The sequence below is a fragment of the Vidua macroura genome, chromosome 22, assembly GCF_024509145.1.
Source record: "Vidua macroura isolate BioBank_ID:100142 chromosome 22, ASM2450914v1, whole genome shotgun sequence".
In the NCBI taxonomy this organism is placed as follows: Eukaryota; Metazoa; Chordata; class Aves; order Passeriformes; family Viduidae; genus Vidua; species Vidua macroura.
In genome coordinates, this window is record NC_071592.1 from 1,725,153 (window position 1) to 1,751,952 (window position 26,800).

Below are 26,800 nucleotides of genomic sequence, written 5' to 3' on the forward strand. Positions count from 1 at the left end.
CTCAGCTAACCGTGAGCAGAAAGCTGTTCCTGGCAGTGCTGAGCTCTTAAAACATTGATTAATCATGAACACGGTGATTGCAGCTGCATAAAGCCCTGTTAAAACTTGTCCCATCCTTCCAGTGACTTCCTGCAATCCCTGAAGTTTTAATTGCGTTGCCATCTCACCCCAAGCAAGTCAGCAGAACAGCCCCAACCTTTTGGATTAGAGATGGTTTCTCACTGAAACATCTCCCTGTGGGTGTCACAGGAGGGATTCTGGGGACAACACGACATTTAGGGTTAAATTTGCTCCATTTCCATCCCCACCAAAACCCCAGAGCTGCAGAGTGAGACGGGGTTTTAGCCCCGGGTCTCTTCTTGGCTGCATTCCTGGTGGAAACATCGCTGAGTCTCCTCTCTCAGCAGGGACAGGGAGAGCCAGGGGACACCTGCAGACCTGGGGCACAAACATTTGGCCCAGAGGTGCCTTGGACTGGCACAGAGTTGTTCAATCCTCTGCCACATTCACTGAATTTCTAGGTACATTTTCAGGCACAGAGTTGTTCAATCCTCTGCCACATTCACTGAATTTCTAGGTAGATTTTCAGGCACAGAGTTGTTCAATCCTCTGCCACATTCATTGAATTTTTAGGCACGTTTACAGGCACAGAGATGTTCAATCCTTTGCCACAATTTCTAGGTACGTTTTCAGGCACAGAGTTGTTCAATCCTTTGCCACATTCACTGAATTTTTAGGCACATTTTCAGGCACAGAGTTGTTCAATCCTCTGCCACATTCACTGAATTTCTAGGTAGATTTTCAAGCACAGAGTTGCTCAATCCTCTGCCACAATTTCTAGGTAGATTTTCAGGCACAGAGTTGTTCAATCCTCTGCCACATTCACTGAATTTTTAGGCACGTTTACAGGCACAGAGTTGTTCAATCCTTTGCCACATTCACTGAATTTCCAGGCACGTTTACGAGCAGAAATTGAGTTTTCCACACCACTGTACAAACAATTCCAGGGGAAAAGCCACAAAATGTCCCTGAAACTGCCCAGCCCCAGCTGTTATCCTCGTTTTTCAGACTTCCATGCTCTGTTTCCACTTGGTCTCCCCGCTGCACAGGGTAATTAATGAGTGGCAATTAGCGCCAGGCACAAGCAAACACCCTAATGAGCTTTACCCAGGGTGGGAATTGCCGGGTGGGAACAGAGGGTCCCTGGGCTGCCTCTGCTCTGCTCTGGGGCTCTGGAAAATGAGGAGATGTTGGGAATTCTGGGGCAGAGACCTCCTTGTCTCAGCGACCTTCCCCAGTTTTTGCTCCTTGTTTGCCTCATCCAGTTCCCTCTCATGGCACTGCCCCAAAGTGACCCCCCCTGCAGCCCTCCCTGATTTCCAGGCACTGCCCTCCCAAAAAAAAAAAAAAAAAAAAAAAAAAAAAAAAAAAAAAAAAAAAAAACACAAAAAAACAAACAAACAAAAAAAAAAAAAAAAACAAACAAAAAAAAAACACCTTAAGGAGGGAAATTCCAGTGGGGAATTGGGAGGTGCAGCTGGATCTCTGAGCTCAGAGGAGCAGCTCCTCATCCCTCGCTGTGTGGATTATTTATTAACTCCTTCATTGTTTGGGCTACAATGGGCTGTAAAAAACCAGCCCGAGGAGTGGCCCCTGAGCCTGAGCGCAGAACTTGGTGGAGTTCCTCCCTCTGCTGCTCCTTTTGGGCTCTTAATCTCCCCAGGTGTCACTGCCAGAGCTGCACTGTCAGTCCTCCCTTGGCCACTGTGCTTCAAACACAGGGAAAAAAAACACCCAGATTTTTCCTCCTCCAGTGAGGCAGAATGGGAAAAACCTCCCTGAACTAAAAATTAAAATACATTAAAACAAAAAGGAAAGCTGCTGTTTGACAGATTTCCCGGGCAGCCTCAACCTTTGCTTTTGGTTGGCAGAAGCAGATGGTGCCACAGGTATTGAACTGCTTGCACAGCCTCCCTGCTCAGCCAGCCCCTGCCCTGGCACTGCTTCAGAAAAGGAGCAGTTTTTATGAAAACCACAGAAACACAAATACCACGGGAACCCCTGCACTGTTCCCCACAGACACCTCACAACAGCACGTTCAAATAAATTATTTATTGTGTCCAGCTCTTCCACAAAACCTGATTTGATTTCAGCATGTGACAGGAAGGTCTTTCAGTCCCACTAAGCATGATTGGGCACTTTTAATGCCATTTCCTGTCATTATCCCCCTGCCATTCACATTTCCATGCACTGAAGCTGGAAGTCCTGTTCCTACAGCCTCTGCTGGGATCAGCTGTGACCTTTCAGGGCTGTCCTGGCCCCCACTGTCACCTGAACAGCTCTCCTTCAAAGCATTTCATCACTCAGTAACTCAGGCAGAGCTTAATGTTTAATTCTGGGAGTTCATTCCCTCCCTGTAAAACCCTCCCTCCCTCAGCTGGGAATTTGGAATCCCACAGAGAATTCCCTGCAAAGCTCCAGGCCCCTCTGAGCAGGGACAGCACCCACTGGAATCCCAGTTACAGCTCCAGCCCTGGTGTTCCCATCCCCTTTCACCCAAACCACTGCCCAGCCACCCAGTTTATCCCCATTTCAGTCATTTAAACCCCAGAGGTCAGAATAACTGACACAGCTCAGTCTCCAAGGTGCACCCAACAATAAATAGAAACGCTCAGGCTGCCGTGGGGCTTTGGCAGGGCTGTGGAACTGCAGAAACTCACAGGAGTCTGGGCTGCTTTCTCTGCCTCCATGCCAATCAAAGCAGAGGACTGTGCTGCACAGATGTAAGCGTTTGTTTGCTCGGCTTTTTGCCAGCAGCTGAATGGGTTCCTGCTCTGACAAAGAGAGCACACGAGGTGTTGGAGTGTCCGTGCCTCACTGCAGGTGCCGGCTGCTCGGTGAACCAGCGGCACCAGCAGGACTCTGCATCACTTCAGCAGTGAACAACAATGACAGGTTCCACATCTGGGGAGAGAAAAAAGCAGGGGAAAGGGGCAAATGTGCCAGCTGAGTGTCCATTGCATCCGAGGCACTGAGCGCTCTCGGCTCGGCTGACACTGCAAGGAACCTGCAGCCAGATATCCCCCAAAGCACCGCCTTCAAAAAGGGAAAAATTCCCCAAAGCTGGAGCTCCCAGGGCAGAGGTTTTGCTCTGCCAAAGGGAATATCCCTCATCTTTCCCACAATTCCCTTTCTGGAGCTCTCCCAGGGAGGTTGAGTGAAGCTGAACCAGGGCAGGGGACAGCACAGAACTGTCCTCAGGTAAAGCAGTCCCCACCTGACATTCCAAAGCAGTTTTAAACCTGGCCAGGTATTTTTTGGCTGTGTAAATCCCACTTTACCTCATCCTGGAGCAGAGCAAGGTGTAGAATTAGGCAAGCTTCATTAAACCTCCCCAAAGGGGATGTTTGCTCCATTATTCAGCTACTCCATTTCCTTGTAAAGCAAGGGAATTGCTGCCCTGCTTATCGGGTTGTTTTTAATTATATGCATTAAGTTATTCTTGATGGCCATTCCTAATGACTCCTCAGGACATTGCTGATGTGACAAAGGGAATCACACACAGCACTGCCACTGCTGCCTCTGGACAGACACTGGGACTTGATGGCCTTTAACCACAGGAGTTGTGCAATAACCATTCCCTCACTGCCCTCCCTCAGCTTTCCCAGCGTGCCCCCAACTCCAGGAATATCCAGGATAATTGGGGCAGTGTCCATCTAAACTCCTCTCACAGCCTCATCCTGCTGCAACAACCTCCACTGAATTTTGGGGTTGATTTAAGGGTTTATTCTTGCACTCCCTCCCCAGGGCTCTGCCACCACTGGGGCTGTGACATTCCCACTGCAGTTTCCTCAGTTTTCCATTCTCACCAACATCCTGCTCCCTTTGGCTCTCCAGTTTAGATCAGAAGTGCTTTTTTTTTTGTTGCCCACTACACCAGTTCCACACACAGAGAAAGATTTGCTGGCCACAGGAAGAAACGTGCCTGCAGCACAGGAAATAAAGAGAAAAAGATAACGTAGTTCTGACTCTCAAAAATGCTTCTCTGTTTGATCAAGAAGCAAAGCAACACCAAAGCTCACATTATCAAATACCACAAATTAATTTAATATTTAATCAGAGAGAAATTAAAGACTTTTCTGATTTTGGCAGGCCGCCTCCTCTCCCCAGAGCTGCTTTATTCACCACGGCACAATTCGAAATTTCACAGCAGCTGGCAAAACAGGAAGGTCTTGAGGAAAAGCAGAGAAACCAACCCATTCTGAGAACCCAGAAGGGGTTTGGGGGTCCACGTCAGACATCTGCACTTGTCCTGATGGAACCCAGAACCCAGGGCTGGCTGCAGGAAATTCTGAGCAGGGCTGCAGGAATCCACGGAGCTGATTATGGAGAATTTCTCCTGAGCAGCTGAGCTGAGGCTGGTTTCACTTGACAATTGTTTCTTCTCCCTTGTAAATGACGACGTTCTGCTCGGTCTCGTGCACTTCCACTTTGTAAAGGATTCCCTGGGGCAGGAGCTTCTGGAGGTTGTCCCAGATGAACACGGCAACGTTCTCCGTGGTGCTGAGGGGGAACAGAGCTGGCTGAAACGGCAAAATGACACCAAGACTTGCAGCCAGGATGGGCTGGGGGGATGCTGAGGGGCAGCTGAGTTAAGTGGGGATTGTTGGGGGGCACTGCCAGCAAATGTGGGTGGGATGGGGTGGGATGGGCAGGTCCTGTCTGTCCCGGCTGATGTGACGAGGGGCAGCAGGGCTGGACACAGGTGTGGTCAGCACACAGGTAAAGGCTGCTGCTTCCCAGGTAGGATCAGGCCCTGGAGACTGTTCCAGCCCCTCCAGGAGGCTCCTCACCCACCTCACCACCTCGGAGAAGTAGGGCACATCCTTGTCCAGGTTTTTGTGGTCCAGTGGCTCCATGATTGCTTCCTGCAGAGAGAGGATGGTGACAGCCCTGTCCCTGCCTGGCCTGAGGCTCAGGTAACCACACACAGCCAGGCAGCAGGAAGGGAAAAAGGGGAAAGAGCCCCAAATCCTGCTGTGAAATTCCCAGCTGGAAACGTGGCACTGCCTCACATAACAGAGCTAAGGCATTTAAGTCTTCAATTATTCCCTAATTTCTTTTTTATGTCCTGCCATCAGCAGCTCACCACGTCTCCATGCTGGTACCAGACAAGCTCCAATCAATTCTCCCAGGGGATTGGAAGGAAAACTGGGCTGTTTTTACCTGCATGTATTCCTTCAGGTCTGTCAGGTTCATCACCATCCCCGAGACTGGGTCAATCTGCAGGGAAGCACAAGGGAGATTGGTGTCCTGGCAACACAAATCAGACAGGAGTATCTGTGCTCAGCTCATCTGAGCCACAAGGAGAATATCTTCCCACTGTCACAGGGCTCCAACTCCACTCCTGTGATGTTCCCAAGGGCTTGAAACAGCCTGGAAACAATTCCAGAGGTTCCGCTCTCCCCTAAAATCTGACACCAGGCAGAAACAACTCACTGGAAGAGTCTTCAAGTATGAAAACAGCATTAAACTGCAAATCCTTGCTGTGAACAGGACCATGACCACAGAAAACCTTCTTCTCTAATGATGTGCACAGAGTTTCCAAAATACTCTGGAAAATCCAGGCATGGAGCCAGAACTGAGGGGATTCTGCCACACTGAGGAACAGAAAAAAGATGCTGGTTGCACTCACCTCTCCACGCACGGTGACCACAACTGAAAACAAGAAAAGTTCAGGTCACTGTGATGCCCATGAACCCAAACCCAAATCTGCTGCTGCTGGGGCACACAACCCCTTCCCTGCTCACCCACAGGGACTGCTTTTATAAAGTGAGAGGATGATCCATAAGAACAGTGACTCAGAGGCACAAAAATCCCTCCCCAAGGTCTGACGCCCCAGGCAGGCTGGAGATAAGCCTGTCTTCCCTGATAAAGCAGCTCCTTAGCAGAGGTTTCAGGGTGCCAACAACACAGGGAGCCACTCCAGGAAGTGGAGAGATCTAATTCTGTGTGCTCAGGGTGTACAAATGGGAAAACTTGTGAAAAAAAACCCATTTAAATAATGTTTACAGGCTGTTTAATTTGCATGGCTTTTGCTTAGAAAAATCTCCATTCCAATCACAATGATTCTGCAGAGTGTAAACAAGCAGATTTGATTCAAGAAGTGGCATTTGAAGATAAATATTTATTATCTATTCAGCTGAAAAATGGCAAACCCATGCTATGGTTCAACCCCCTGCTGCTGAAATTTCTTCCTAATTCTTAATAAAAACACAAACCCAGCCACTGGAAGCTGTATCAGGCTGCTGAGAATGAGTGGCCCAGCCCTCCTGGGGGTTACCCCCACCCTGAGAGCTGCATCACTCCATGAGCAAGGATGGAAATCAGCTCCCTACCTTTGTAGTTGTGTCCGTGGCCATTTGGATTGTTGCACTTCCCAAACAGCTTCAGGTTCTCCTCATCACTCAGGGCTTTACTGTGGGAAAGGCAGGCATGGATCTGTTCCAGACCCTCAACTCCCCATCTCTTCCCTCTCCCACATTTAACCCACCAGCTCAGGAGGCACAAACACAGACAGGGGAGTGTCTGGTCCATGAAAAGATGTTGACAGCAGTGAATCTTTCCTTGCTGTGGTTTTGTGTCCATTTCACAGCATCTGCCTGACACCACTGCTGGATAAGTGTTCAACATCTGGGCCCAAAATCACTTAGGCCTGGAGCAAGCTGCACATTTGGGTTTAATATTGATTAACAAAGCTTAGGGAGCCTCTCCAAGGAGTACAAAGGAATTCCCTGTGAATCTTCCCTTTGAAGCAATCCAGGGCCCTGCTCCGAGTGTTTCCGGTCAAGGCACATTTTGGGAACATGACAGAATCCCAGGATCACTGAGGCTGGAAAAGAACGGGGGGATCATGGAATCCAACCAGACTCAGAGCACTGAGTGCCACATCCAGGGGTTCCTAGGGCACCTCCAGGGATGGGGACTCCCTGGGCAGCTCCTTCCAAGGCCTGACCATCCTTTCCATGGTGAAATTCCTCCTGATCTCCAGCTTGAGCCTCCTCTGGCACAGCTCGAGGCTGTTTCCCCTTATCCTATCGCTCCTAGCCTGAGAGAAGAGGCCGAGCCTAAAACCTCCTTTGAGGCAGTTTCAGGTCAGGGAATATATCAGTTTTTGGGGGAAAACCCAGCAGATCGGGGGGCTCAGGGCGATGTTTACAAAGCGAAAGCGCCACCGGCTCTGTCAAAACACGGAACTGCAGCCGGGCGCTGACGGATGGCTGCGGGAAGGGGCCGAGCCAGGGACAAACCGGGAAGCGCAGCGCGGGCTCGGAGCCCCTCCCGGCGGGGCTCACCTGTGCGGGGCCGCTCACCTGTGCGGGGCCGCTCACCTGTGCAGGCGGTGGCAGGCGCTGAAGGTGACGGAGCGCGACAAACGCGCCAGGCGGGCGGAGCGCGGCGACATCGCGGGGACGGAGCGGGGACGGAGCGGGGCGGCTCCAGCCCGGCCCGGGGGCGGCTCCAGCCCGGCCTCATCCCGGCCCCGGGGCGGCTCCAGCCCGCGGGATCCGCCCGCCGAGACCCGGGGATGCTCCGGTCCCTCCGTGCCGGTGTTAGACCCGGGGATGCTCCAGTCTCCCGGTGCTAATGTCGGATGCGGGGATGCTCCGGTCCCTCCGTGCCGGTGCTGGATGCGGGGATGCTCCAATCCCCCCGTGTTCGGCCCCGGGGATGCTCCAATCCCCCGTGTTCAGCCCCGGGGATGCTCCAATCCCCCGTGTTCAGCCCCGGGGATGCTCCAATCCCCCTGTGTTCGGCACCGGGGATGCTCCAATCCCCCCGTGTTCGGCACCGGGGATGCTCCAATCCCTCCGTGTTCGGCCAATCCCCCGGCGCCGATGTCGACCCCGGGGATGCTCCGGTCCCTCCGTACCGGGGTCGGCCCCGGGGATGTTCCAATCCCCCCGTGTTCGGCACCGGGAATGCTCCTGTCCCTCCGTACCGGGGTCGGCCTCAGGATGCTCCAATCCCCCGTTTTCGGCACCGGGGATGCTCCAATCCCCCTGTGTTCGGCCAATCCCCCGGCGCCGATGTCGACCCCGGGGATGCTCCGGTCCCTCCGTACTGGGGTCGGCCCCGGGGATGCGCCAATCCCCCCGTTTTCGGCACCGGGGATGCTCCAATCCCCCCGTGTTCGGCACCGGGGATGCTCCAATCCCCCGTGTTCGGCACCGGGGATGCTCCAATCCCCCCGTGTTCGGCACCGGGGATGCTCCTGTCCCTCCGTACCGGGGTCGGCCTCAGGATGCTCCAATCCCCCGCGTTCGGCCCCGGGAATGCTCCAATCCCCCCGTGTTCAGCCCCGGGGATGCTCCAATCCCCCGCGTTCGGCCCCGGGAATGCTCCAATCCCCCCGTGTTCAGCCCCGGGAATGCTCCAATCCCCCGTGTTCGGCCCCGGGGATGCTCCTGTCCCCCTGTGTCACTGTTGGAGCCCGGGATGGTTGTGGACATAGCTGAAGGAGCGTGCCCCGGGAATAACATCCATGGAGTTCAAGCAGAGGAACACTCTTAAAGTGCGGTGATTTTCAGAAAGCTTTGGGAGAACGGGGAGAACCTGGATTTCTCGGTGCTGCAAGGGTTTGAATGTACACTCCCTTAATTCCTGGGAATTCCCGGGGATAACGGAGTGGGTCTGTTTGCCAGTGTGGGAAAACCCTAAACCTCGGGGCAGGATCTCTGTGTGAGAGGAACGGGAGCTGTTCATGTGGGGGAGAGCAGCCCAGGCGGGGGCTGTGTGCTGGGGAAGCAGAGCTTTAAACACGACAGCTTTGGGGACACAGCACGGCCTGGCTGTAACCCACACAAGGTGGCACCTCAGCCTCTGACCCCTTTTTGTTTCCCACCTCAACGAGGAAAAAAAAATTAAAAAGAGAACCGATTCTTGTAAATGCAGGTGAACCCGGTGGGAGGAGATGCTGATGTCTGACTCCAGCTCAGAAGGCTGAATGATTTCTTTATTGTAACTATGCCATAATACATTAATTTACTATTTAAAGGAGATACTAAAACTACAAACCTACTTGTTCTAACTGCCAAATCTAACTCACAACTCGTGGCCCTCTCTGAGAGTGCAGCCACAGGTGAGTTGGATTGGATTGGGTTGGGTTGGATTGGATTGGGTTGGATTGGGTTGGGTTGGGTTGGATTGGATTGGCCACCAGCTCAAACAATCCTCACCAGAATCCAACCAAGCATTTTTCACCCCAGGTAAACAATTCTCCAAACACATTCCACATGGGAAAAACAAGAAGCAGAAATAGAAATTGTTTTCTCTTTCTTTTCTCTGTGCTGCTCTAGGAAAAAGTCCTGAGAGAGAGAGGAGTGTGCCTGCGACAGCCGATGGTGCCTGACCTCCATTCAACACCTCCGAGCATCATTCTGCTGCCGGTGCTGGGGGCTGCTCCCCGCGGGGGACAGGCTCCAGGAGGAGGGCAGGATGTGACAATGGCCAGAGGCTGCAGGGCAGGGCTGGAACGGCAGGAACGGGAGCTGTTTGCCATCTAGTGGCTTCGAGCAGCTCCGGCTGAGCCTCCTCTGCCTCTCCCAGAGCAGCAATCCTTTTTCTATTCCCAAGACCTGTAAGGAAGGTGAAGGAAGCTCAGAGGAGGAAAAGGCCCAAGGGCGAAAGGGCTGCTTTATTACTCAAGGAAATGACTCAAATAATTCTTCAGGCTTCTCACAATGAAGAAATAGAACTGGAAGTCTTGGCTGGTCACCCACCCACCTACACCTCAGAGTCCAGCAGCTGGAGAAGCCTGGATGACACAGGGGGCTGGAGTTTGTTCTGCTCTGCTTAACCCCAGAGGGACACCAAGGCCACAGTGGAGCTCTCCATGTTTCCCACTGGTTCAACTGGGAGGAAGGCAGGAACTGTCAGCCAGCAGAGCTGTGCCCTGCTCTGGAGATGTGTCCCTCACATCTACAAGACTGTGTGAGGGCAGGGAGAGAAAGGAAAAACTTCCCAAGGTTTTATCAGAGGGCACTGGTATGGTGCAGAAAAAAAGCACAAGCACAGCTTCTGTGAGTGTCTGCATCTGTCCCCTGGAGCCCACTGAAGGCAACCTTGATGCAAGGGAGGGGGGATTTACTCCCCTTCACTGGGCCCACCTGTCACCTGATGGGTTTTACTCCTCTCTTCTGCTTTACATATTTCAGTCAAAGTCACAGCCCCGAGCGCTGATGTTCTCTTCCCCTCAGAGCACCAAAAGAAGGGGTTGATCACCTCAGTTTCCATTTTCTCCCTTGCAAGCCTCGCCCTTGCAACTTTTGTGAACTGCTGCTATAGCTGGTCTAGCAAGATAGTAAAAACATGTAGATAAAGCAGTGGGCTGTGGGAGCAAAGGGGCTTCTGCCTTCCTTGGCTGTACTTTGTTAGGAATACAGGAGGTTGTAGTGGAGAAAAAGCAGTTCCTTCATCCCAGACATGATGAAGGGAGCTGAAAGCAGCAGAGGTTCTTCCTGAGGCTGGCTCAGCCCTGAGTCCCAGGAGTTCCTCAGTGGGCAGTGAAGATGCCGTGGAACCCGTAAGGCACTGGCACCCCGACCTCTGCTCGCCCCAGTTCCTGGAAGGTCTCTGCATCCAGGACGAGCAGGAAAGCACTTTGGTTCTGCAGGAGGAGCAGAAAGGCAGAGTGAGTGTCCAGGCTGAACTTCTTTCCCCTGTTTGCACACTAAGGCACAAAGCAGGCCATGGAGACCTGCCCTGCAGGGCAGGAGCGCTGAGCCTCACAGGTTCCACCCAGGACACACTGACATTCTGGGACAGCTCCTCCCTGCACTGCCTGTGCTTGGCCACGGCAGAGCCAGATGCTCTGGGGAGCAAGAACTAACTGCCAGGGGGCCTCCAACTCGGCTTTGAGAATTAAAAAGTGAATTAATGCTGTGTGACTTTGACAAACTGCTGCCAGCAAGTTACCTCAGCGGGGGAGACCACCACAGACAAGATGACTCCACTGTCCTCTGCCGTGGCATTAGGCACTGGCACAAACACAGGCTCTGATGGGTAGGATCCCTCCTCCTGCCAAATCTAGCAAGCACAGGAACATATGGATCAGTTACAAGGACATATGGATGAGTTTCATTTCATTAATACTTGTCTACTACAGTGAGCAGAGTTACAAGTGCTCCCCACAAAGGCACCTGGAAATACTCTGTGTTCCAAGAAACTTAACAGTTCAACTTTTTATTAACTTTTTTTCATTCCAGAAGTGTGAAGGTGCCAGGCTCTCTCCTCTTTGGTGACTGTGCCATGTTCATAAGGATGAAATTGGGAATCTCATCCCAGACCCATCTGGGCAAAGCCCTAAAACCCCCAGTAAATTACACACCTTCAAATCCAGCTCAGGGGAAGGACTCGATGAGCTGACTTCACCTCACCTTGAAATTCTTGGTCTCCACATCAACCTTGATCAAGGAATCTCCAACCAAGTGCCCGAATCCACAGCCGTAGAAGTAGCGGTACCTCCTGCCGCTGTACCGAGCGTAATTGATCTGGGGGAACTCCAGGCCCCCAACTTCCTCAAAGCCCTCAGGGTGGAGATTTTCGTGTGTGCACCAGACCTGGGAGAAATGTGCAGAGATTACAGCAGGGTTGGTTCAGCTTGGACAGGGCAGGAGACCTGGCTGCTCCCACCAACCACCCCACGACCAAAAGTGGTTAAAGCTCTGAGGCACAGGGCAGGAGCTGCTGCATAAATGCATTTATGGTTTAATACACACCTTGCCATCTGCACCTTTCACAGCCTTTGCCTGGGTATAAGGCAGCGGGTTCAGGTTTTTCCCCACGGGTGTGTCTGAATCCACGTCCAGAGGGAGAACAAAGCGGCGAGGGAAAGCTCTGGGGATGGAGGCATAAACCTGTCACAGACAGAAAGTGATGGTGATGGAGAGAGGACAGACACTTCAGCCTAAATGCACTTTTGGGGAACAGTTCTGAAGTTTTAGACACCCCTGAATTCTTCTTCTTCTTCTTTTCCTTATGTGTTTGACCAAGTTCTGGTAAGGTAAAGCACATAATGGAAAGAAGAAGTTCCTTCATGTTCCAGTAATTTACAGCAGAAACCAAAACCACAAGAATTAAAAGGGTCAGCAGTGCTCTCACAGTAATTAATGCTGAGCTGGGTATGCAAACCAGCCCATTATCTCCAAATCCAGCAGTGGGACAGACACTGCACTAGGTTTTATTTAGTTAGAACAGGCTCATGTTGCTTTACATCACTCTGTGGAGAAGCAGGAGAGCACTGTGCCTCAGTGCCTGAAGTTCCCCTGCAGGATTCCCTCTTCCATGCTCAGGTACACATGGATTCATGGCTGGGAGTCCAGGGGAATGATGTGCAGCCCCCAGTGTGGCAGACACTCAGCACATTGAGAGCGTAATTCCACCACTGCCACTAAAGCTCTGCTCAAGCCAAGTTCATAACCCACCATATTCCCATTTAAGTAAAATAGATGAGGACCCAATTTTGGTGTCTTTCAGTTACCTCAATCTGCAACTCACCAGTTCAGTTGTGAAGCTTCACTTTAATCACATGTGTTAATCCTGAAAAACTTTTGAAAAGTTTTCAAAACTTTTCTGGTTCACGTAACCTGGCTGAGGAACTCTGCCAGACAAAATACTCTGCCAGGGTTAGTGAGTCAGCCAATTTGGGGAAAGGAGACAAGCCACGTCCAGACACTCCTGAGGATTTTGATGCAGTGAAGCTTGAGATTCTGTTCTGAAATGACTCCTCTGTGTGTGTGTGGGTGAAGTGTGCTGGTGATGCCACTTGTCACTAGAAGAATGTGCCTGTTGGAAACACAGACCCAGTGTTGACACCAGGACACCTTCAGCCACATCAAATTCCACCCAGATTGTGCTCAGATAAGATAAGATAAGAAAAAAAAAAAAAAAAGCTGTGATTAACGCTCTGCTGTACTTGAAGATGCTAAAAAAATGCTTGAAAAAAGCCCAAAATAAATGCCAAGAGAAAGCAGAACCCGATGGGACACAGCTGTGCTCCTCTCAGGTCAGAGTTGAGTTGGTTCTAGACAGCTCAGGACACAGACAGAGGAAGTTCAGCCCTGTCTGGACATGCAGCAGCCCCCCCAGCACGCTGGGTTTCCAACAAACACATTTGCATGGTGAGAATCTGAAAGCACCCCCACTTTTCCCATGTGTGACCTATGCAAAATAATGCCCCTCACATGGCCTGAAATGGGGCTTTTCACAGAGCTGGACACAATAAATAATTTATTTGAACGTGCTGTTGTGAGGTGTCTGTGGGGAACAGTGCAGGGGTTTTTGTGGTATTTGTGTTTCTGAGATTTTCATAAAAACTGCTCCTTTTCTGAAGTCATGTCTTCAAGAACAGGGTTCCTTTTTCTTTTTCCATTTAGAAGTCATGCTACAACTTATTTTGCATAATTTCTTGGGGAGAAATTGTATTACACCAGGATAAGGAAAATGAATGTCATTAAAACCAAAGTTTTAAAACAGAAATCAATTCTGCCAGGCTATGGAGCTCTGTGTCACACACAGAGCTTGAAGAGTTTCAAGGGCATGCTCCATGGAGAGAGATTTAAAAGGAGAGAAAGCATCAAGAGATGACCATTTCAGTTTTCATGGAGCTGTGTTTGTGCTCTCCCCACGGTGTTCTCCACTCTCCCAACCTGAGCTTTGCTGCAGAAAAGCAACTCCTGCAGGGGAAGCAGAGGCAGGGATCTCACCTGGTCCAGCCCTTCCCCGCTCCTCCTCAGGTTCTGCAGCGTGTAGAGGGCCAGGCTGGTGCCCTGGTCCTGGCAGCACAGGTCCAGCACCACGCAGCCCCGCTCCTCGAAGGCGTTGATCTGGTGGAAGCTGACGAAGGGCTTGGAGCACCAACAGCCCGGCAGCACCTGCAGGGACCACGGCACAGTTGCACTAGGGGTATTCTCAGTTCAGTCAGAGAGAAAAGGAGAGATTTCTGCCAGGCTAAGCCTGGGAAAAAGTCTGAGAGGAATGCAAACCATCTATTGTCACTGCTGAGGCAGGACGGGAACAGAAGAACTCCAAGATCAGAAGGCGAGAAGAAAACTCTACTGATTTATTTCAAATACATCACTCTTTTTATAGAGAACATCCTGCAGGCTAATTTCATTGGTCTTAAAGTGAAAACATCTCATACCATTGGTGCGCTCTGAATGGCGCACGGTGGCAGAACATATCTATAAACAATGTGAACAACAAGAGAGATAATAGAGAATTATTTACATTCTTTTCCAACTCTCTCCCAGGCCCAGCTTGGTAGAAATGTTTCTTTTTCTCTCTGACTGAACTGAGAATACCCATAATCTATCACCTCTCTTTCTGTCCATATTGTTTATAGATATGTTCTGCCACCGTGTGCTATTCATCGTGCACCAATGGTGTGAGATGTTTTCACTTTGAGACCGCTCACATTTCACCTTAGCAATCCTGGTTATAAAAGTGGAACACTACTTGTTAATGAAGTTCATTCTTTGCCTTCTGAACATGGAGTCATTTCATTCCCGTCCCTGCCTCAACAGCCACACTGCACCTCCTCTGCAGAGCTCCCTGCCTCACCTCGCAGAGCTTTCTCCTCTCTCCCCCCCATTTCAACCCCTCTCATTCCCTTCTGTCCCTGTGTTACCACAAAAGGGTTGCTTTAAGCCAGTAAGGAGCAAAACTGGAAGGAAAAAACCCCAAAATAGCAAGCAGCCCCTTGCTGTGCACCTTTTCCAGGTTCTGAGCTTTTTATACCCTGTAGTAGCTGACACCTGCACTTCAGTCCCTGTGCTGAAGTCTCGTGAGCTCCAAACTGCTTCTTTCTGCCTGTCCTTTTAGGGCTGGCAAAGAAATGAATGAATAAAGAGGAAAATGTGTGAAGAAATCCCATTTTTAACCAATCTACACCTCTGCTTTAAAGTGTTCATTGCAGTAACTTCTGGCTTGATTCTTAAACTCTCCACGGCTGCTATGTAGCACTTTTGGGAACGAAGGTTCCCAAAAAATTGGAAAAAAAAAAAATTGGAAATTTGGAACTAACGTTCCAGATTAGCTGCTGCAGGGGCCAAAGACCCCCTCACCTCCCCAGTGTGCTTGTTCACCACGTGGAAGTAGGTGTTGTGCTGAGGCTCCCAGCTTATCCCATCGTAAATGGCTTTCCCACGGAGCTTGGAGGTGATGATCTTCAACAGGTTCAGCTTGAGGGGCTGCTCGATGAAAATGATGTAGTTTTCAGTCATCCCTGAGGAGAGAAGGAAGGGATATCACCCACACATGAGGCATGAAAACATCTCAAGGGCAGAGAGAACAGCCAGCCCTTTCTGCATCGCATTTCCCCAAATTGCCTGAGTTTGGGGTGGAATCTTACCAAAGCTGTGGTAGTAGGATGGCTTTGCCCTGTCCCTGGGAGAGATGGAGCACAGCACTTTGGCTCCCTCCAACGTGTCCCCGTGGCCTGACTCCTGTGGGGGAACCCTGATGATGTTGTAGCTGGATCCTGGAAAGGGGAAAAGGTGTTCAAACCAAACTCTGCTCCTTCCTACTCCCCAGGAATATTTGGAACCTCCTCTCCTAAACAGAGCAGAAACCCAACAGGCAGTAAAACATTCTACAGAGGATTTATCTACCAAAAGAAAAACAAAAAAAGGGAGCTTGAAAGGAAATAGAGGGATCTGCTCAGCCAGGGAGAATGCCAGCTCTGCCTGAAGTGCTCTCCTATAACAACAGGGGCAGGATGAAAACCAAGCGCACAGGAAATGAAAACTCTGAGCCTTAGTAATGCTCATTTCATAAACTTGAGCATATGAGCAGGAAGGGATGGCACTTCTGAATACTAATGATCTAGAGTTTGGTATGTCCAGCTGAAAAAAGCATGTGGTACAGAGCTGGACTTTGCTGAGGCCAAAAGGAAATGAAAACAGTAAGAATGAAAAATGGTTAGAACTGGGAAAATGTGGAGCTGTCCTAAAGGATCACAATAAAGGGCAGTGGCTGTTTTCAGAGGCCTCTGGAAAAGAAGGATTTCACACAGCTGACAGGGACTGATAGCTCTGGGCAGCCATGTGGATGGAACAGGATCCTACCAAGATGCTCAGAGTTCTAAGAAGAAGAAAAATATCCCATAAAACTCAGCTTGGCTGTAAGATAGCCAGGTGACCAGCATAAACTCTGTCTTCTCTCCTGCAAAAATCCTTATGGTGCTTATCAAAAGCCAATTATTGTAAGTGAAAAACATGTGACTAACTGCTAAATTTCTTCAGATGAGGCTTCAACAGTGGATGAGACTTTAAAAAATCATTCTCCTGTTTTCCAGCAAAGCTTGGGAGAGGAAGAGTACAATTTGCTGGATATTCACAGGCCAAAGTCAGAAGCATCTGAAACTAAATCCTGAGAGGAGCCAGTTTTATGGGACAGACTGACACTGACATTTTGACTCAGGGACAGCAATTTCCAGGTCTCTTTGGGTGTTTCTTCAACAGCTGCTCCTTGAAGCAGCACCAGGAGGTATCCTGCACACCCTGCCCAAAAAACCAGCCTGGCCATGCCCACCTTACCGTGCTTCCCATAGGAATTGCCCATGTTGTAGGTTGTCCCATCAGGCTCGTAGTGGGGATGAGCTGTGGCCCCATTCACTGCAATAAACTTGCTCCAGTCCACCTGCAAATGCCAAAGATTTTCAGTCAGTGCAGAACTTCCCAAAGGGTCGGTTTTGTGGAATTCTGAGGAAGAAGAGCAGATCTTATTCATTATTAATAATGTGGGATCTGGACTCTAGCCTTCATTCTGCCTGCAAATCCTTGAAAATAAGGATATTTCTCTATCAGTAAAAGCAGGACTAATAGCAGTAGACATTCTTTGAAAGACAGATGTTCCTTATGGTACAAGTGCTGACCCAGTGGGAATGTTGCCCATAATAAGCAGAGGCAGGTGTGTGAAGGGACAGTCACTGCCCCAAAATATCACCAAGAGTTTTGTCACTGGAAGCTCAGAAAACCAGGTGCTACTAAGGCAACTCAAACTGGAGCGTTTAAATGTGAAATCATCCCTTCCACTTAGCCAAAAAATAACAATCTGCATCTAAAAAAAACTGCTTGAGGGGAATTTTTTTTCATTTTATGACAAGATGGTTTAACAGAGCTGAACCTAAAAATCCCCACTCATCTTTTCATGACTGCATTCTGGTTTACAAACAGATCAGCTGGCAAATCACCCAGGACAGCTCGGTGGCTGTGCTTTGCACACAGTTTATTCATGGCTCACTACTGATCCTGCAGGCAGGGACTCCTGGAGTGGCTCCCTCATGACCTCGGGGATGCTCCAAGCTGGCATTTTTTTGGTGTCAAACAAGCTGAGCAGTAAATACTGATTTAGGAAGGGCAGAATCCTCCCTCAGCCCTTCTCACAGCTGTCCAGCCCAAATCCCCTCTGAGGGTGCAGGCAGGGGGACACATAGTTTGTGCTGTCCTGTCACAGGTCACCTTCTTCTGTCACATCCAGCCACGCTCCTGGGAGAGGATGCACAGAACACAGGCAAAAACTTACTTGATGTTTTGGTCATTTCCTAGCAGGGGGGAGAAAATCAAGTGGCACCCCTTTACAACGGAGGGTTTGATCAAGGACAGCTTTGGAGTGTGCAAAGCTTGAGGTGGAAAAAGCAGATAAAGAGAATTGATATGAAAGCAAAGCACCAGGGAAAAGGCAGATGTGAGATCAGCAAGTTCATTTTTTGTTGTACACAGAAAAAAGTTGTTCCCTGTTCTGCTAAGAGGTGCAGACAAGCCCAGGCAAGCAGGGAGAGCAGAGAAGAAATGACAGCTGTGCCCAGCCAGGCAGTGACTGCACCTCCACCCCGGAGAGCTGCCTTGCTGCTGCACAGGGACTCAGCAGAGAGATGCTGCAAGCCCAGACAAATTCCTTTGGAACTGGAACTCCCCTTGATCCAGCAAGGTGTGGTTCTGCACCACCTGTACCCCAGCTCCCTTATCCCACCTACCCACCTTCTCCTTCGTTTCCAGCGTCTCTGGATCCACCTTGTGCACGCAGGCGTTCTCGCTGCTGACATAATAATCCCCTTTGTACAGCACATAGTTCACATTGCAGTTGTCACTGGGCTCTGAAACAGAAATCCCAGAGTTGTGCACGGCTCTGTGCAGCTCATGTTACATTATGGCAAGGTAGATGTGTTTAAACAAATAAACCTATTTGCAGTGGCATTAATCCCTGTGACATTGATTAGAAATATCTTGCTAATCTACAAAGGGAAACTGCCTGTGCAGGTGAAGCCGAGTTAAAGGACGAAGGACAGGGATGGAAATCACTGCTGGAGCTGGGCAAAGGCAGATGAGGGATGTGGATAGGTCTGGAATGTCTTGAGGGAGCTGGGGTGACCATGAGTGAAGGCGTGAGCACCTCAGGAAAGGACAGATGACGTGGCAGGAGGGGAGAGGAGAAACAGAGGATGCTCACAGCATCAGCAACAAGCTGCAAACTTCAGCCCTGCACTGGTTTTAGTGGGCAGCACTTTGCTTGCATTTAAGCCTCTTTCTTCCCTGACGTACACAGAATCCTAAAGGTACTGGAACTTCCATTCCTGTGCAGCACCATCCCTCACCCTACTCAATAATCTCCTGCCCCTTAGTCCAGGAAGGGAGGGATTAGCCCACTTACCCTACAAGCTTAGCAAGGCAAGGTGTTTTAAGGGCAAAGCTGTGTCTCAGGTAGAACATCAGGGTGTAATGCTCATTATCAGCACTGCACAGGCTGTTCTCTGGGGCAGAGCTTTCTCTGGGGAATTTGCAGAAAGATCCAGGATTGAGCAAACTGAGGTGGTATTAAAGCATTAAACTCTGCCTCCCCCACCTGAGGCTGACACCAATTTGCATAATTTTCACATTTGGGTCACATTCTAAGAAAAACATGGGCTCACAGAAAGTCTGTCAGACTTCCTCACCCCTCCTTTTCCACGTAACCACAAGTTCCTCCAAGAAAATCTGAGAAGCCTCTCATGCTTTACAGAACCACTCTTACGTAGCGGCTCAAAGCGGGACAGGAAGCGCCCAAAGATGCTCTTGCACGGGTCTGGCATGGCCAAGGTGCCAAACTCCGAGGCCACGATGCGGTTGTGCTGGCTGTTCCTCAGGTAGGAGCTGCTCTGCAGGAACCTGCTCCTGTAGGTCACCGTGCCATGGGCCAGCTGGAACTGGTGCAGCAGGGCCATGCCATCAAACCAGTGGTTAAACCTTCCAGGAGAGAGAAAAAAGAGATTAAGAGTTGGGCATTGTACGATGCTCTGCAGTACCCTCTTTTGTGTTTACTGATGTTTGTAAAAGCTGATTCCCAGACCCCCTGAATTAGTAATCAGGCACAGCTTGGTTTGGGAAAACCCTTGAATCAAACAAACCAAACCAAAACAAATCAAAACAAAAAGTGTATTCGCAGCTGTGGGATGTGATGTCTACAAATGCTGTGTGGAAGGTTTTTTGAGAAATAATCTATACAGATAAACCACCCACTCCTGCACAGGGAATAGAGTTTGAGCTGTACTGTACAACAATATACACTATTACTGCAAACCCAGAGGCCTTTAGCTCTCAGCTTCTTGCAGGATGTTCTTGTCTCCAAACCAATGGATCTGTGAGACTCCCAGAACACCTGATGGTCTAACTCCAGGAATATGAGGAGGAGCTCAGCTTTGGCCAGTGGCTGCCATCAGCTGAACTGTCAGTTACTAGAACGGCACATTCCAAGCCACAGGGAGTAAGTGCCTTCTGGGAATATTTTAATATATTATTATGAAAACTGGGTGGATTCGCTTCTAAAGCAGCTCACGCCATTTGGTGCAACCAACTCTCCAAATTCCTGCCCTGGATTTATTTCAGAGTGCTCAGGGATGGATTTTTGTTCAGGACAGAGGACAAAGCTGGGGATGTTTTCTTCCCCATCCCACCACGGTGAGTGGGTGAGAGCCTGTCTGTGACTCAGCTTCTCCAGCCTGGGTGACTTCACCATTCAGCTCCTCTTTGCAGAAAATGGGAGTTCCCAAATGAGGGAGCAACTGCTCTCAAAAGAGTGACATCGATATTTCTTCCTTCCTTTATGTAAAAAGAAACTAAAAGATGCCCTAAATAGTGATGAGGGGGGTCCCCTTTAGGTTTAGGCAGAGTTCGGACCAGAACCATTTAAAAATTCATTTAAAGGACTTACTTGTCATTGCCAAACTCAAACTTGCCAGGGCCATTCCTCAACAGATTGCCATTAATCCACTTGGGGATATGTCCTTTGATCTTGGCTGGGATGGGCTCGGGGGTCTCCTCCACGCTCTGCACTAAGGGGGAGATGCATTGCAGGCCCCGGGGTCTGTGGCAGAGGATTTGCTCCTTGGATGGGCTGGGCAGGTAATTCTTGGACCCTGCAAAGAGAGCAGGGAAAACACAAGGCAGGGAATTGAGATTTTCGCTGGAATAAAGTGACAAATGTTAGATCTTGAGATTGGATGTCAGGGAGAAGAGCATTCAGCATCTGCAAGCAGCCAAGTTGTGGTGGATACTCAAGGTAAAGCCACAAATCCCAACATATCCACAGGGAGCTGAAAATCCTGTGGATTCTATTCTGCTCTAGTTAATCCACAAGAGACCCTAGTTCTGTAGCCCAAAGGAAGTAACAGAATATAGGATGATAGAAAAGATAGAAGATAGAAGACTTTTCTTTTAATCAAAGAAATGTATTTTTGTATTTAATATCACAATTAATTAAGAGAAGAAAAAAAAAAAAAGCAACTGCAATCCTAAAAAAATGGAAGAACACCAATGAGCCAAAGCCCATTGACAGGACAAAACAAACACAAGTTTTACTTGTCAGGGAAATAAGCAGAGAAGGATCATTTCTGATGGAGCCTCTAATTTAGCTGCAACAACCCCTTCTGGAGAACAAAAGCCCCAGGAGAGCATGAAATGATTGGAATGCTGTGAGTTATCAGGGATGTCAGTGATTGGCTCCCACAGCCTGGTTTGCAAAGCCTCATCAACACAAGGATTGTTTTAGCAATCCATTTAGCTGCAGAGGTGGATTTAGCCGGGGGTGCCTCCCTAGCCAGGCTGGCACCTGCCCATCCTGCCCTCCGTGCAGCTGCTCTGTGCTCTGCCAGAGACCACGGAACCAGCCTGAACTGCTGAGCACTGAGTTGGGAGTGAAATACCGACCAAAAAGGGCACGTGGCAGGGAGAACTCCATCGCCCAGGGCTGCTGCAGGCACCACACACTGCATGAGTCCAGGCTGTTACTGAATTCACTCTGATTTTCTGTTCTTTCGCCACCGCTGCTTCTGGCCTACATCCTTTAATCCAGGTGACCAAGTGTAGCTGCTGCCCAATTTCCCTCCTCTGAAACCCTTTGCTTAACATCTCCAGAGGAAATCTGCTGTTTCAGCCAGAATAGCTGCAAAAGACCTGAGCTGGCAGGCAGAATTCTGCTGAGCTTGTTTCTCTACACAAAAACACCCACAGGTTGCGTGTTGGGATTCCAGGAAGGTAAAATGTGAGATTCCAGTGTAGCTCTCCAATCTGCCAATCCCCAAATCCTCATTTAGATCTCTGAAGTGTTTGCAAAAATGCAGATGTGGTTTGCAAAGGTGCAAAATATGCATTAAAGAATGAGAGGAACACAGCCACAAGGAGATATTTTGAAGATTTCGTTTGCAGAGGTGCAAAATATGCATTAAAGAATGAGAGGAACACAGCCACAAGGAGATATTTTGAAGATTTCGTTTGCAGAGGTGCAAAATATGCATTAAAGAATGAGAGGAACACAGCCACAAGGAGATATTTTGAAGATTTCGTTTGCAGAGGTGCAAAAAAATGCATTAAAGAATGAGAGGAACACAGCCACAAGGAGATATTTTGAAGATTTCGTTTGCAGAGGTGCAAAAAAATGCATTAAAGAATGAGAGGAACACAGCCACAAGGAGATATTTTAAAGATTTCGTTTGCAGAGGTGCAAAATACACATTAAAGAATGAGAGGAACACAGCCACAAGGAGATATTTTGAAGATTTCGTTTGCAGAGGTGCAAAATATGCATTAAAGAATGAGAGGAACACAGCCACAAGCAGATATTTTGCATCCAAGTAGAAACAAAGCTGGCATGACTCAGGACAGCAGTACATCGAAAGTTCCTGAAGAGCAATGTAAATGGAAATTTTGGAAAGATACATTCCACAAAAGATCCTGACTGGGGCTGGAAAAGACCTCCTGAGTCCATCCCTCCCAACTGCTGCCCCAGAAATTCTTATATAAGAACTCTGTCTTAAAAATTATTATGTCTACAGGCACTTCTTCCCTCTTTGGATAACTGCTACTTGTCGAGATGATCAGGAAAATTCTTTGAATTTACCAAAGCACATTATTCTTGTTTTTCTTGAAGCTCTGGTGTGGGGTTTTGGTAGTTTTCTCTTCCTTGTGTTGTATTTAGGGTGAAGAATCATATCACTTCCTAAGCTAAGTAAGCCAAGTTCTTTTTGTTTTTCTTGTCCTGTGATAATCATTCACGTGATCATCTCGGTAATCCTTGAAATCTGATCTAGTTAGAACTCATCTCCTTAGAATTCATTCCAAGGCATCCCCTACAAACTGGAGATCCATAGAACGGACTATAAACAACAAGAATATTTAAGGGAACGCCCCAAACCTAGGCTAGAGAGGGAGAAAAGCACAGCAAGAGAATCGATTATTTTTTTCTTCTGGGCATCACTCAAATGAGCTGAAGATCCTGGCAGAAAAGAGTGCAAAATGGGAACAAATCCCAACACCCAGACCAGCCAAAACACAAGCTCCTAGAAACCAAGACAAGTCATTGCAGACAATTCTGAATAGGGGGAGGGAAGTCATGCAAGAAGAAGGAAAAAAAAAAAACCACCAATCCTACATATCTTCCCTATTAAACAGAAAGAAATGTGAATAATAACTGTTAATTTTAATTGCACTTTGAATTGATTGCACTGAGGACATGGAACACAGAAAACTCCCTCTCAACACAATATTCCTGAGTAATTTCAAAAGAGGTGTTACAGCTTCAGGGGAAAGTTCAGTCATAAATTAAAACTTTTTGTAACATCCAGCTCCCCAGGTAGGGGCCAATCTCTCTCTGAAGAAGGCAGAAGACAGACTGGTTTTTATTATGCAAATAAAATTACTCCTTCTCTTCTGGCCACACTCTGAGATGGAAGAACTTAAATTCACAATTAAAGCCCTGTAGTCCCAGCGGGGTTCTCTGTGTGTGCTTGAACACCTGAAAATCAGCACAAGATCTCAGAACCCTCATTTCTCCACCGTAGTTTCCATCCTACCTCAGATTTTTAAAAACAAGCTTAAGGTCTTTGGCATATCGAAGCAGAGGCAGTGCCAAACACGGAGCTGTAACTGTCCTCCAATCTTTTCTGAACAAAGCAGACAATGACTGCAGAGTTATCCGGGGTGGCCCTTTGTTCAGCTCCTGTTCCCCTGCCAGTGTGCCATGATTTCACTGCCCAGTACAAACTGACAGCCCAGCATTGATTATTTATCGATTGTTCATGTGCAGAAATGGTGGGATGAAGGACCAGGCTCTTGAAGAGGAAGCTGCTGTGGGTGCAGCCACCATGAATCAGACATTAATTTGTACTTCAAGAGCAGTGGGTGGGACATGAAATCTGTAATGGATGACAGAACCATGGGAGCCATTTGCTAACATTGGGATCACATGGGAGAGGGCAAAGCCATTTTGATTTTAAGCTACAGGTTCAAAGCCAAGCCTCAGGAACCAGCTCTCCACACACAGTCTGCTTGACTCAGAAGGACATCCAGAATTAAGGGTAAAATTCAGCAAATAGAATTATTTCTATTATAATAAAAATTTCTGTTATATTCTTCAAGTAGGGAGAATGAGGCAAGAATTTTGTTTTCCCCGAGGATCATTGAAACTGGGAATAATCCTCTGGCACAGGCTGCATTTTGTTCCACATAAAACACAGACTGGAACAACACGAAAGCAAAGCAGTTTTCCCCGACCTCAGCCCGAACCAGAGCTGTGGATTTGTGCCCTCCAGACTCCAGCCTTCCCCAGGGCTGGAGCCCTGAGCTCCCACCGGGATTTCCGAAGGGAAGGTGCAGCACTTGCCTTGGGAGTGCCGGGATGTGCCTGTGCTGGGCTCCTTGTTCCATGCAGCTGCTTGGTTCCCCATGGCCAGGGGCTCAGGCACCGACTTCCCCACTAACAGCCAGAGGAGTAAAGGAAAACAGGAAAGAAACGACAGAAAACACAGGGAAAAAAAATAAGTGGAGAAAAAGAGCAGGGGAAAGCTCAAAGGAAGGAAAGGAGAAAGGGGACAGTGAACTCCAGCACATGAAATAGCTGTTGATTTCCCAGCAGAAATAGAGTCTATGCTTTGGGGTCTTCTGGTGGCACAACAAGGCAGATTTGAGATTTTTGCAGCTCTTCGGATACCTCGGAAGCCATGCTTTGAATTTAAAGGGTACAAAACCACCACTACCATCAAAAAGCAGAAATTCCCGTGAGATCAGCCATGATTTTTATTCGTTCCTAATTTCTGAAAACAGGCAAGCAAATAAACAAAACAAAACAAAACAAAGAAACAAAAAAAAAAAAAAAAAAACACCCAAACAAAAAGCAGCTCAAGGTGTGCAATGATGACACGAAGCGCAGAGTCAGGCTGTGATACAAAATCCTTTGGGGCAGTTCACCATTTGCACGTTCAGGTTAAAGCCTCGGCAAGGATGCAGCTCCAAAGAACCCTCTCCCAGCTGGCTCCCTCACACAAAGAATCTGCCGTGTGCTGCTTTTCCAGCTCTAGACCATCTGTATCTGCTGTAATCCTTGCCTCTGCCGTTTATCCATTCAACAAATAACAGACACTTTCTGCCGTCTAACAAAGACTTCAAATCGCGAATTTCTGACAATAGGAATTGTTCTCCCGACCCGTGCCAGCGGCAGCAGCCCCTTTCCGAGGGGACGGGATGAAAGGGATTTTTAACGCATTTTACCTGGAATGAATTGCATCAAAGAGGAGAGGAAATGCAGCAGGTGAGCGAGCAGGAGGCTGGCGGCGGACAAAAGGATTTTGGCCAACATATTGCGGCGGGCAGAAGGCATCGGCTCGGAGTGGCCGGGAGGAGGTAGCGGCGCCAGGGCAGCGAGCAGGAGGCAGTGATGGTCGGGAGAGGTGAGCGCTGCCTCTCATCACCCTTTCACAATAAGAGCCGTGCCCGCAGCAGCGCCGCGTTCTTCGGGCCGGGGCGGGTCCTGCGCCCGCGCTGCGCTCGCCGGCCCCAAATGCACCTGGGCCAGGTGAGCTGCCATTGCCAGGGCATTGCCACCACTGCCAGGGCATTGCCACCACTGCCAGGGCATTGCCACCACTGCCAGGGCATTGCAGAGACTGTTAGGGCATTGCAGAGACTGTTAGGGCATTGCCACCACTGCCGGGGCATTGCAGAGACTGTTAGGGCATTGCCACCACTGCCAGGGCATTGCAGAGACTGCCAGGGCATTGCAGAGACTGCCAGGGCATTGCCACCACTGCCGGGGCATTGCAGAGACTGCTAGGGCATTGCCACCACTGCCAGGGCATTGCCACCACTGCCAGGGCATTGCAGAGACTGCCAGGGCATTGCCACCACTGCCAGGGCATTGCCACCACTGCCAGGGCATTGCAGAGACTGTTAGGGCATTGCCACCACTGCCAGGGCATTGCCACCACTGCCAGGGCATTGCCACCACCGGGAAAAACGCTCCAGCGGAGAGATGGAAAGACAGGTAAGAATAGGATGAGGATCTGTGTATCAGAGCAGCCAGGCTTGCAGGTAATTCCTTCAGAAATTCCCGTCACCTCGCCTTGGTGTTCACCTCCCAGAAATACTTCAAAAACTGAGGAGCCATTTTGCACCGTAATGAATGTCAGGTTTTCGGGAATGTTGGTTGCCACGTCAGATTCCCCCACCAAATCCAGCAGGATGGGCCGTGCTCTGCTAATCCCAGCTTGAGCTGCCCCTAGGGCAGACCCTTCCCTTCGGGATGCCAGGAGTGAGCTGCTTTGCATTTGGGATGAAACACTGGTTTCATGTCATTCAGCAGCTCTTAAAGGCTGTGCTGTGCCTGGAGAGGGAGCTGGGCAGCACGCACGGCACTCCAAGGGACTCCATTCCACAAACAGATTAAATCTCATCTGAAACCTGCTGCGAATTAAGCTGAATTCCTCCTATCCTTCCTGCACTTCTAGAACTCCTCTCTTATTATTCCCTCCCTTGAGTTGTGCTTTCTCTCAACAAACCCAACTGCTTCAACCTTTTCCCACAGACCATCTTTTCTCAGCTCTTTATTATTTCTGGTTTCTGAAATCTTGATTTCCACTCAATCCTTCATGTCCTTGAGATTACCACGAACTTTTAGTGTACATTATTGATGCATTTTTGACTTCTAGTTTGCTGCTTAAAAAAAAAAAAACAGCCTCTAAAATCCTCTTTCTAAATCATTTGGGATAATGTGGAATAAGCAAAGCTGGAAGCAGATCACTATACAGTACCACATAGGCTGATCTATGAGGGGAAAAAAAGTGTATTCATTGACTTTTAACTCATTTGTTTGCCCCTACTTACTGATTGCTCTTATTTCCTTTTAAACTCTTTTTTTTTGCCCCTACTTACTGATTGCTCTTATTTTCTATATCATCATACACAGTGGTGTCGATGATCTTACACCAAGCTGTACC

At 49.0% G+C, this 26,800-nt stretch overlaps 2 protein-coding genes across 4 annotated transcripts; both read right to left on the reverse strand.

The window, feature by feature from the left end:
• Window positions 1-2,097: 2,097 nt before the first annotated feature.
• Window positions 2,098-7,512, reverse strand: PTS (6-pyruvoyltetrahydropterin synthase). Of its 3 annotated transcripts, XM_053996946.1 has the most exons (6): window positions 7,392-7,512; window positions 6,399-6,478; window positions 5,696-5,718; window positions 5,227-5,283; window positions 4,858-4,928; window positions 4,329-4,563 (listed from the first exon to the last, which is right to left on the reverse strand). In XM_053996946.1, exons 1-6 carry the CDS (start codon window positions 7,463-7,465, stop codon window positions 4,425-4,427), a joined length of 444 nt encoding a protein of 147 aa, XP_053852921.1. In that variant the 5' UTR covers window positions 7,466-7,512; the 3' UTR covers window positions 4,329-4,424. The 3 variants fall into 3 exon arrangements, with proteins under 3 accessions (XP_053852920.1, XP_053852919.1, XP_053852921.1); XM_053996945.1 differs by lacking the exon at window positions 5,696-5,718 and having other exon boundaries at window positions 2,098-4,583; window positions 7,374-7,459; XM_053996944.1 differs by lacking the exon at window positions 5,696-5,718 and having other exon boundaries at window positions 2,098-4,583; window positions 7,356-7,440.
• A 2,109-nt stretch (window positions 7,513-9,621) lies between these two features.
• Window positions 9,622-25,244, reverse strand: BCO2 (beta-carotene oxygenase 2). The gene is made up of 12 exons (XM_053996938.1): window positions 25,077-25,244; window positions 20,248-20,452; window positions 19,072-19,283; window positions 18,042-18,157; window positions 16,599-16,701; window positions 15,413-15,541; window positions 15,126-15,286; window positions 13,767-13,934; window positions 11,781-11,918; window positions 11,439-11,621; window positions 10,978-11,088; window positions 9,622-10,669 (listed from the first exon to the last, which is right to left on the reverse strand). Exons 1-12 carry the CDS (start codon window positions 25,183-25,185, stop codon window positions 10,556-10,558), a joined length of 1,749 nt encoding a protein of 582 aa, XP_053852913.1. The 5' UTR covers window positions 25,186-25,244; the 3' UTR covers window positions 9,622-10,555.
• Window positions 25,245-26,800: the final 1,556 nt, after the last annotated feature.

What these genes read in the sequence shown, in the direction of transcription:
- PTS (XM_053996945.1), bottom strand. Translation starts at nt 6,422, where the DNA reads ATGGCCACGGACACAACTACAAAG. An exon ending in CCACGGACACAACTACAAAG is followed by an intron (nt 5,284 to 6,398) that starts GTAGGGAGCTGA and finishes GCTTCCCTGCAG; the next exon opens with ATTGACCCAGTCTCGGGGAT. An exon ending in TACTTCTCCGAGGTGGTGAG is followed by an intron (nt 4,584 to 4,857) that starts GTGGGTGAGGAG and finishes TTGCCGTTTCAG; the next exon opens with CCAGCTCTGTTCCCCCTCAG.
- BCO2 (XM_053996938.1), bottom strand. Translation starts at nt 25,185, where the DNA reads ATGCCTTCTGCCCGCCGCAATATGTTGGCCAAAATCCTTTTGTCCGCC. An exon ending in ATCCTACTACCACAGCTTTG is followed by an intron (nt 15,287 to 15,412) that starts GTAAGATTCCAC and finishes TTCTCTCCTCAG; the next exon opens with GGATGACTGAAAACTACATC. An exon ending in TGGTGGTCTCCCCCGCTGAG is followed by an intron (nt 10,670 to 10,977) that starts GTAACTTGCTGG and finishes CTCCTCCTGCAG; the next exon opens with AACCAAAGTGCTTTCCTGCT.